Below are 11,703 nucleotides of genomic sequence, written 5' to 3' on the forward strand. Positions count from 1 at the left end.
CATGCGCATTGGCGATCTTTCGCTGACTATAATAAACGCGAATGTTGGACTTTAGTCATTTCTTAACATTCGCATCCGTCACAAATCGTTATTGTTTTTCCTTGTTTTTGTTAATGTTGTTTTTGTTTCCGTCTTCAGATGAAATATACATATTTTGCAAGAAGAATACATATGCAGTAATGAAGAAACGGGGGACTGCCCGTTCAGCCATATTTGCAAAATATACTGTTCTTCCACAGGGTCCCATATTTGCAATGCAACAATAATACACTGTACAGGTAAAACATGAAAAAGAAAATCCTTAATGAAAATCATTTACAGGGAAGATGCAGTGGGAGTGTAGATTAATCAGAGTTAAATAAAGAAAAAAAGAGCAAGAAAAATAAAAGAACAAAAAAAAACCCACAACCTTAAAAAAGGAAGAAAAAAAAAGCATGACCCTTCATGCACACCCCCCCCCCCCCCTAAAATAGTTTTAAAAAGGTATTACGTTGATACTACACTGTCTGTTTTTTTTGTGTGTGTGTGTGTGTTTTTTTTTTTTTTTTTTTTGAAGGGGGTGCTACAATGTTCTATCTAAATGGTCAAATAGTAACGTTAGGAGAGATCTTAAAGTTGTTGCATTACGAATTTCATCGAACAATGAATAATTATACATTGACATTACCCTGTTCGCGTGTCCAATGCAATCTGCCATGAGGCAAATAGCATGGCCCATTAGTCCGACCCTAGGCAAATAAGGCCCATGGGTCAGACACTTATTACGTTACAGGACTGAAAGTTATCATTTACCATTTGCAGGTGAAACAAAAACTCGGCTTCAGTGCTCCAAAATAATTCTAAAATGTGAGTCAGGCATATAACACCAACCAATGTAAAAATATGATATCTCCTTTCTTATAGGCTTCATTGCGAACTTTTTATATGGTACGATGTTTTGTGATACAACTGACCTACACGTGAATTATATATATTTAATATGCATTAAATCTGAAATCACTGCTCCTAATTGTAAACGGTACACGTAAAAATAGATTCTTTGTCATTTGATGTTTGATGAACTTACGTGTATCATATAATTTTTGCATTTCCATTATAAGACATTGCCAATTCCCTTGCAATGCTTTTAGGTTCCGGATAAATGGTTCAAAATGGCACTACGCTGGCAACCTGCAGACATTTCTTACGAAACATGAACAGCATTGCGATCTTCTTTTGATCTTCATGACTGTTTACAAAATAGAAGCTGATGTTACCTTAACAGGAAGAATGCGTCGACAAAATAGAATCCTTGCTGTATCGGCTGGAATGTGAAAGACTTGGGGAAAGTGGCAACTCCACTGTAAAAATTCTCTGTTAATGAAAAAGAGCATAAAATGAGATGGTTAATGAGGTGACCAATTTCTTACGTTCTCAAAAATTTTCAACCCTCATCTTATTACTAACTACAGTAAGTAGTTTTGATAAGTTTGTTCTTAGAAACACAGTCCTTGCGTTTGGCTTACTGCACTTTTGCAAATAACTTTAAAACAATCTCATGTCTGCAATTTTGTGATTTAAAGTTGATAAGAAAATGTGTGATTCAACTGTAAATCTGAAGTCGAATAGATGCCTATATGGTCAAGGAGATGATCCATTGTCATAGTTGTAAACTAGATACAAAATGTATATGGCGACTGGTATGCCTCCGCCATAATGCACGGTTCTCCCAATAGGTCTATGATACTTCTTAATATACGAATAATTTATGAGTTGTGAGTGCATAGGGCACGAATATCGCACGAGGCGCGAGATAAGCCACTGGTCTATTCAACAAGGCGCGTAGCGCCGCGTTGAATAGACCAGTGGCGAATCTCGCGCCTCGTGCGGTATTACGTGCCCCAATGGCAATGCACGAACAAAATCATAAATCATTCGTTTTATACAACACCTTGTCCACAATCACAGTACTAAATTAGTGACCGCCAACTCAGGAAGGCCCAAAAATAAATGTAACAATTAGGCCGAGAATTGTAAACCACCCTGTGTATACTGCTTTCAAACACTCGTCATGATTCGACCACACAGTCACAGGAATCACAAACTCCGCAGGGTCTAGCGTTATACCAAAGACATTATACCCATTCTACGCTAACGTTAGATCGAGTGTAAATATAGGCCTGACTGTTAGGCCGATCTGCGATGTCGGTAGATCTAGTAGTAGGTCTAAGTACTAGACTTTGTCTATTTCCGAAAATGATTTTGTATAAAAACACAGAAAAATAATCAAATTACGGTTTCTCAACTTGAAATGAAGTCTTGATTTTGGGATCACTGTGGTCCACGTAGCAGAGTCAAAAGTAAAAACACAGCAGTAGGTATAAAGGCCGCAATACATGCAACTAGCTAGGTAAAGTAGCTGCGCTTACACGTATAACGTTGCAGTACTCCGCCGCGCCTGCCTGGTCGACTGTGAGACTTACCGGCAGCGCAGCAGCGCAGCCGGCCAGCACGTACAATGTAGTTTGCTGGCGCTTTGCTGCTGTGAGCCACATCAGCACAGAACACTGTGAGCGGCCATGCATTAGTAGCCCCCCGCGAAGCCATGCTATAGTACCTTCGAGCCGTGCAATAGGCCCCTGCCAGGGGCCTCTTGTATGGCTGTCACTCTCAATGAGTTTGATAGGTATTTTCTATTGAATGTCATGTGACATGTTCTTGGCCAATCACAATTCGACATCATTCTGAGGTGTTGTATAATAATTAATATGTAATGACAATTTCATATCAATGGCAAAATATTAAAAGGACAAGTTTGTCACAAATGTGTTGATAATTCACTTTCATTTAACCAGGTTTAATTGGATAAATTGCTTTATTGTCTTATAGTGCAAGTAAATGGGAATTTGAGTATTCTTATTTTACTTTGGATCCTTTTATAAGTTTATGCAGTGAGTAATTTCCAAAACATGGAGAAAAGGTGTAATTTCAGTATAAAATAGTAAAACTTTACAGGGGCGGATCCAGGAATTCCGTAAAGAGGGGGCGCGTTTGCAAAATTAAAGGGGGGCGCACGCACCCCTCCCCCATTTTTTCTTTTGATTTATTTTGTTTCAACAAAAAATAAAGGGGGGGGGGGCGTGCGCCGGTTGCCGTCCTCCCTGGATCCGCCCCTGCTTTAGCATTTCAAATTGGCCTCTGACATTGACCTTTCACCCTATCACCCTAAACTTCCAACCGTCGGGTAGAACAAGCATAAATATGTAGATTCATGATGATACCTTGAGTCAATTTGAGATATGGAGGAAGAAGTGAAATTTAACACTTTTACTTGATCTTAGCGCGATATCACATTTATAAATGTATCCAAATGAAGGTACAGTTTTAGAGATGGTTAGACATGAGACATGAGACTGTTCAATGAAACAAACGAGTTTTTAACTTGAGTTTTATCTAATGTGGTAATACATGTATAAATGTATTAAATTTCAAAGAAAATCATCTAGAAATTGCATATATATGAGGGAAATAGTGGTATTTTGACGAGATGATCTTGACCTTTGACCCATTATCCCCAAATTCCCTAGATAATCACTGCCAGATAGTACATGTAATCATTAGTTCCACGAAGATACCTTGACCCAATTGCGAGATATGGACAAAAATTGAAATTTTATCATTAATTCTCTTGACATTTTGCCTTTGACCTCATTACTCGAAATTTTGAGCATTTGACCATGACCTTTGACCCTAGACCTTGAGCGTGTGCATCCATAAGTTGACAAGCACAACTTCATTATACTCATACGTACACATACCAAGTTTCATTTGGATAACGCAAATGATTCTTAAGTTTTGCTGTTCACGAAATTGATAAAGGACGGACGGGCAGAAGGACGGACGGACGGAAGGACGGACAACCCGAAAACATAATGCCTCCGCGGCGACACTTCGTGGCGGAGGCATAAAAAGTGGTTTTCAACAGCAGTTGTTTCATTACATGGGAAAGATGAGGATCATATTCTTTGCTGCCGAATCTCGTCTCTACAGCGGTAATTGAAGTTGGATTTGAGTATTTGAGTATTTAATATTCAACTTGCCTCTAAGCCATTAGATACCAGCGTATTCTAACATGGTCATAGCCTCAATTTCGTCGAAAATCTTATGGTCTCTGGCGTCTAATACAATCAGTTACCATTATAGCCCCTAATAAGTCGTGAGATGGCCAAAAACTACCAAAATCATGTCACCCTATAGCTATTTTGCCCAGAAACTTGAAGGATAACTGGTCTTTTAGCACTTTTAGACCATGGACTAAATACCAAGTGTTTTCATTCAATTGGCCTTTGCGAATTCGGGGCAGTGTGTTATCTCTTTTGATCGCATATCTCGATGCCAGCTTGTCCATTATTTTTCTATGCAAAACAAAATACAAATTAACAGGTCAAGAAATTATAGTTCTGCGCCCATCAAAAGGGCATAAAATGGGGTGTTTGGTGTCATGAATGGTGCACTATTGCTATATGGCACATCTAATCTCTATGCCCCTTTAATGTTGTCACAACTGCAAAATACGCTGGTAGCGTCACCAGGACCATGACATTTCCTGAATAGCATATTTTGGTGTTGTAGCACAAACCATACCCTATAAGGCATTCCGAATCTCACTTTCTGACACAAGTTTGGAAATAACAATTTAACACCATCCTTATTAACTCGAAACTCTGTTAAAAATGCCAGAATTAAATGTGTCTGCTCCAAAATGCTTTGGAGTGATCTTCGTAATTATCATGCCATTAAAATTGCCTCTCTGAATTATAAAAGATCCACTTTAAATTAGGATCCCTAACTTGCAACAGAAAAATATATTACTTCCCTTTTTAGTGGCCGCGTAAACGACGCTACATGTATGTCTATAGAAACGGCTCTGCCCCCTTGAGAGAATAGGGTGATGGGAAAGCTGTGGGTGCCCTTATCAACGGCTTATCAAAATAATCATGATGCGTTCGTAATGATTGTGTGCTTTCAGCAACATCCAAACATTTAAAAAACACCTCTAACGGAGTACCCCACTTTTAATGCAGGTTTTTGTGAAACATCCTGTTTTCTCGAATTGCACTATGCCAGGCATATCTATTGCAGAAAAGTAATTACTATTCTTAAACAAGATAATATGCTCTTTTTCAGTCCTCAACAACTGCAAGTATATAAGCAAGGCTGTCATTCCTGCTATAGTCACTATAGGCAAGCCAATTTGAAATAACCTGTTGTGAATATTATGATGTTTTGACTCCCAAGTCACCTTTAGTGTGACCTTATAAGGAAAAGTTCACTTCTGACCCGATCATGAAAACAACATCACATTCGAAATCAGACCCAGAAAACCTATATTTATATTAAGACTTTGAAAATGATTGTAAACTGTTTACCTTTTTGAATGCGTGTGACCTTTAAATCTACAGTATATGGCGGCCATATTGGATTTGGCCAATGTGACCTCCCCAGAGGGTGCCATTCTTGGCGCCCTTCAAAAATCGAAATAGTATGGTTTGGGCTACATGACTGTGTGCCAAATCTGGTATTTTATTTTGAAGAATTTAAACCAGAAAATCCATTGCGCCCTCCAATTCCAACAAGGCTGGCAATCCTGCTATATTGAGGACCATAGGCAAGCCATTTCTCAATTACGTGTCATAGATAATCAATGGTTTTACCCCAAATGATTTTTATGGTGAGAAGGAAAAGGCGACTCCGGGAAATAGAACAACTTCAAAATCAAATTACTGACCAAGTTAAACCTCTAAATCTAACTTTGTAAATTATTGTAACACTAAGGGTTTTTTTTTCCTTTTTATTTAAGTGTCCTTTAAACCTAGATGGCGACCTTTCGGATTTGCCAATATGACCTCCTCAGAGGGCGCACTTCACTAGAAAAATGCCTTTTTCAGCCCTCAATGGTTGCAATTCTATTATCAAGGCTGGAATTCCTGCTATTATTGACCTTGCGCAAGCCATTTTCAAGTTATGATATAAATACAATGGCTTGACCCCAACTGACCGTTAGGGTGACCTTGTAAGAAAAAGTTGACTTCAGACTGTAAAAACAACTACATATTCGAATTCCTTGACATAGAAAACCTCTACACTTAACTTTGGATATGATTGTAACCCTTTCATGTTTTTAATTGCAACTGACCTTTAAACCTATATGGCGGCCATATTACATTTTTCCAATATGGCCGCCCCACAGGGCGCCCTTCTTGGCGCCCATCAAAAATCGAAATAGATTTAGTATGGTTTTGGAAACATATACTGCTAAATTTGATGCTTTTGGAAGAATTTGAACCAAAAAGTCCCTTGCGCCCTTCCCCGTTACAAATATTCGCAAATACATTACTCTTACCGTCAAAATCTGCAAACTGTAGAATGGCTGAACTATGTATGAGAATGATCATACATATGCTAATGACTCTGATTCCGTTGAGACACGGTATGTCGCCCTCTATCCGCTTCGTGCTCACAATCTTGGGAAGATTGTAGGAGATGGCGAAGCAGCGTATAAAGCGTAATATTATTCCTGTCCAAAATTGAATGTAAACAAAGTTAATCCCGTGATGTGATTCCATAAGGTTTCCTTGTAGCTGCAACTAGACCACAAATTGCCCACGACAAGTAACATGATCGTGAAAGTCCACTTTGGCAGGATATTGTGCATGTTGATCATTACCAATGTTTAATGCACAATAAATTGTCACAGGGGCGCACGTCACGAGACCGACACCCACGAGTCATACAGCCCACAAGTCATACAGCTACCAAGTCATTCAGCCCACGAGTCATACAGCTCACAAGTCATACAGCCCACTAGTTATACAGCCAACGAGTTCGACACTGAGTAAATAAAGCCCATGATTTCGACATCAAGTAAACTAAGCCCACGAGTTGTACATCCCATGAGTTCGACAGTAGGCACAAAAGGCTCACGAGACCGACACTAAGCAAAGAAAGCCCACGAGACCGACACTGCGCTAAAAAGGCTCACGAGACCGACACTAGGCAAAAGAGGCTCACGAGACCGACACTAGACAAAGAAGGCCCACGAAACCGTCAGGATGAACAGCGCCACCTATAGACCAATTAATTGTATAGGGTGTCCAGATAATGGCATAAAGAAGGTATAAGAAATGGAAAAGGAGAGTTGCTAGGGTATTACCTCGTCAATCGCCCTCCCTCACCCCCTGAACGGTCAAGATCTTTGTTTGAGCGCATGTGAGTCTTTGTGAAAAAATAAACAAAATTCAGTAAAAGCGCATGAGATGTTTCAACATTACTTTCGAAAATTCCAAAACACCCTCTTTTCCCTATCTGAAAAGCTCGTACCGGTATACACCTAGTTAGAAAAAAAAATAATAAAATGATGTGGACATTCAGATCAACCAACTAGAAAAATACCCAACATGAAATGAAGTTCAATACAGGAAAATTACTTACAAAATGGTCAGTGTTGTAGTGCACACCTGCTTTACATGATATGGGGGAGGGGTAGTCATCTGCAGAGGCGTTGATTTAGTATAAATTCACCGAAAATAATGTAATCGTCAATTAAAGCAGTGTTAAAAATTCGCAAACAGAAGATGCATACATGAAAACAACTTTTCTATTTCATGAAAAATGTACCGTTTTGAAAAGAATTATTATTTTTCAAACACAAGCCACTGAAATCGAAATGAATCGCTGCGATAGAAAACGTTTTCATCCATTGAAATTCAAACATCACAGTTAGATAAAGATAAGATTACAAATTAAACTCTAAGCAGGCGGGTATAAGCAGGCAGATATCTAATAAGGCCTACTTTACTTGTGAAGAAAGAAAGGGGCGAAAAAACTCACATCCTGTCCACCGTTTATAGGAGAGCCTACTCTCTAAAAAAAAAAATCGAGTGAAAATTTTCACTCTTGGAGGAGTGAATACAAAAAAGAGTGAATTTCGAGTGAAATTGGAGTGAATTTCGAGTGAACATACTCATTTTCACTCGTTTTAGAGTGACGTCAGGGATCACTCCAAAATCTTCGAGTGATCCCTGAGGTCACTCCAAAATGAGTGAAAATGAACGTTTTCACTCGAAATTCACTCCAATTTCACTCTAAATTCACTCTTCTTTTGTATTCACTCCTTCAAGAGTGAAAATTTTCACTCGATTTTGTTTAGAGAGTATTAAATATACCACAATGACATCTAATATTAAACCATTCATCGTTCTTGTCCTCTATCATTTTTTCATACATTTTTTTTTGGGGGGGTGGTCCCATGAAGAGGACGATTTTATTTAAAAAAAAAACCCTAAAAAATAGTAACAATGTCGCTCCTCGTAGCGTGACAGAACTGCCCCTAAAAGCCACACAAGTACAAATACATACTTAATGTCGTTGATATGTCGATGGTGTTGTTATTAGTAAGTTACAATCTTAACGAAATCGCACCCGCTAGTATGTAGGCCCTAATTTTTCCCTTAATGGAACACCCTGTACAGGGACATATTTGTAATTGACATGTAGATGGCGCTGTTCATCCTGTCGGTCTCGTGAGCCTTCATTGCCTAGTGTCAGTCTCGTGGCATTGCATTGTGTCGGTCTCGTGGGCTTTCTTTGCCCAATAACGGTCTCGTGAGCCTCTTTTGCATACTGTCGGTCTCGTGGGCCTTATTGTGTAGTGTCAGTCTCGTGGGCTTTCTTTGCTTAGTGTCGGTCTCGTGAGCTTTTTGTGCCTAGTGTCGAACTCATGGGCTGTATGACTCATGGACCTATTTTTTATGTCGGTCTCATGGACCGTATGACTCGTGGGTGTCGGTCTCGCGGGATGACCCCGTTCACAGATGGGACTAACTTATACAAAGAAATAACTTCATACTAGTAACCTAACTGGGAACCTCCTAAACTTGTATTGTAAATAACCATGGTGTTACAAATATAGAATAGCTGAATAAAGGAATACTTTGTAAATAATGCAAGTGACAAGCATTTCTAAAACATTTAAAACTGACGGTGAAATTTGAGGGGAAATAAATCCACTTCCTTCGAAACATTGTAAATTGAAATCGAAACATTGTAAATTGAAATCGAAAAATATAATTTAAGGGTCACGATCACCTCCATGTAGGCTTACGTTCCTGAACAATCGCCCTTACACAAATTTTTTAGCCCTAATGAATTGTATTACATATTCCAAAGATGTGATATACAACAGTAATATAGGCCCATTTACGGTTAACGTTTTTTTTTTCTATAACATTAATACTGAGTTTGAAGTGAGACATTTTGAAACTAGAAAAAGCACTCTGAGAGCGCAGATCTCCGCCAAGCATTTGCTTTCCACCGATGGTCTGCTCTTCCACTAAGATCAGAGATTTCCACGTATACGTAATGCATGTCCCTGAAACCCCTCCCCCTATTTCCCAATATTCCTTTAAACCCTCAGTTGCGCTGCGCGCCTAGTCCTTTAGTCGTAGCAGAAACCAGGGCACGCACTATAGTGCGCGTTTCAAAAATAGCCATAAAAGATTCCAGATCACTACCAAAACTTATTCATATTAAGTTCCTTGTGTCATTCTCAACCTTTCCTGCAAGTTTCATTCAAATCCGTGCATAACTTTTTGAGTTATTTCCCCACACGGATAAACAAACAAATGCTTAGTAAACAAACAAATGGTAAAGAAAACATAACCTCCTCCCTTGCTTGGCGGAGGAAATGAGACATTCAGGAGCTCCACACACCAGCTTTTTCTTTCCGTTTCCGTCTGTGTTCCCTGCTAGAGTCATCCATCAGTGGAGTTGTTTCGGGGGCAGATTGCGGCGGTATCTGATATATTAAGGGAAGGTCCAAAAGAAGAATTATAATTTACCTACCGAAGATTAAATAATTATATGCCATGTTGGGGGGGGGGGACTTATTGAAACAGTTACTGGCCTATTAGACCTACAAGGGTCTTCTCTATAGGACGAAAAGACGACTCGCCAAGACGCCCAAAACCGCGACGGCGTTGAAGAGCATTTAGAGAAATCGCCCTATTGTCGTACAGATCGGACAATAGCAAAAAGCTGCCTTCTTATTTGTCGGCAGAGTTAGGTCCTTGGAGCAGCCTACTTTTTGCAGCAGGCTCACTTCCCTAAAAACCTCATATTGTAAGTTAAAACAAAAGTGTGCACACATTAAACAGTCTAATACAATAGGGCCTACAATGTTAAACAGACACAACGAGGCCACTCCTTTTGGTTCTAGATTGTTTTCATAGCACTGCCCGGCAATGTAATGTAAGGTCCCCGAATTTGCCTTCTCGTTTTCACTGTGTCTGTTTCGATATTTATATAAAAAGGTTTTTTTTTTTCCCCTCTTTTACGTTAAAAATTAAACATCCTTTTTTTTTCAAATATGTAGATCATCCAAAAGTATAAGGAAGGTGATTCATACCTATGACAAGCATTATTGCTATTTAAAGCCGGTCTGCACTAGCCATTATTTTCATGCCAGAACTTTTTTTTTTTTGTAAAGAGCGCCATCTATCAAAACTTCCGGTGGCCGGGTTACATCCACAGAAGTCTAGTTCTGTGGTTACATCGTTATTTTATACTGTGGCTGATCGCCGCCTGCCGGCCGATCTCACAGCAACTGTGCGCAGAGCCGAGAGAACACACACAAGCAGTGCATAATATGGTGGGGTACCGAGAGCCCAGCTCGGCCCGCCCGGCGCGGCCTCGATCTTTCGGCCGATCGCGAGGGAACGGGTTACTTGTCATGAGAGAGATCCACGACAATCCACTCAATCAGCCCAATGACCTACTCGCTATACACCAGCGCAGCTCGCATCTCCTCCCACTGGATCCAGCATTTACCAAGTCGTATCCGCGACATAATCGCAGATTGAAGTTCGACACAACGATCAGAACAAACGATCTGAGTGTTGAAGACATGACAGTGTTTGAAAGCACTGAACAGATCGCGAAGTGATAAGTGACAACGTATAATTGTGCGTACCATGGTACTATGGTACGTGGTAACTAATACGTACGTATGCACCGGACTGCGCAAGATAGTGCGGGATCGGAGCGAGCCGCTGCGCTGCTAGGCCATCCCCTACGTTTACGGGAACCTGGTGATCTGTGTGTTAAGTCTATGGGGGTATCAGAATTAAGTATGGAACGGGTTATTTACTGCACGCCGCTCGGCATTATGGAAGAAATGCTAGGCACCACAGAGAAAAATGAGCCTTATGATGGCGCTAGACATGTGTCTTTCCAGTGCAGACCCACTTGACGTCAAGATCAACCTGTGTGACAAAGTATCTTTGAATACATCAAAAATCATAAAAGTGGTCTGCTCCGCAAGGTTTATCATCTTTTTGGTTTTAGCCGTAACATGTCATTATAAAATGGGTTCAAGAATGTAGCCAATAGGAAGCGCTGAAATGAGACACACCTCCTTCCTTTACTTCAGTACAACTGCACTGCCTGTAATCCTATGGTAGATTGCCGATCGTCTGTGCGCGCGGCGGCTCCTTTGATGAATTGCATGCATACGCGTACGCGCTGTCAATCCTGTAAACAACTTCTAGTTCGGGCTGCCGGCCGCGTGTTTTTTTTAGACGGCACAGATTGGGGAAACTAAAAATTTATCGGGGACCCTATCCCTAAACCTAACCCTAATCCTAATCCTAACCCTAACCATCAAAC

The 11,703-nt window shown here is 40.1% G+C and overlaps 1 protein-coding gene across 1 annotated transcript in view; it reads right to left on the minus strand.

The window, feature by feature from the left end:
• LOC139722497 (nose resistant to fluoxetine protein 6-like) overlaps positions 1-10,885 on the minus strand; it is a 48,402-nt gene extending 37,517 nt beyond the window's left edge. The window contains exons 1-3 of the mRNA XM_071633786.1: positions 10,826-10,885; positions 9,751-9,835; positions 1,257-1,353 (exon numbers count right to left, since the gene is read on the minus strand). Coding sequence (XP_071489887.1) covers positions 1,257-1,353; positions 9,751-9,835; positions 10,826-10,885 — 242 coding nt within the window. The remainder of the gene's footprint in view (positions 1-1,256; positions 1,354-9,750; positions 9,836-10,825) is intronic.
• Between the last annotated feature and the right edge of the window lie 818 nt (positions 10,886-11,703).

Source organism: Diadema antillarum, unplaced genomic scaffold (assembly GCF_040938485.1).
Source record: "Diadema antillarum isolate AM-2024a unplaced genomic scaffold, OU_Dant_1.0 scf00000166, whole genome shotgun sequence".
Classification (NCBI taxonomy): domain Eukaryota; kingdom Metazoa; phylum Echinodermata; class Echinoidea; order Diadematoida; family Diadematidae; genus Diadema; species Diadema antillarum.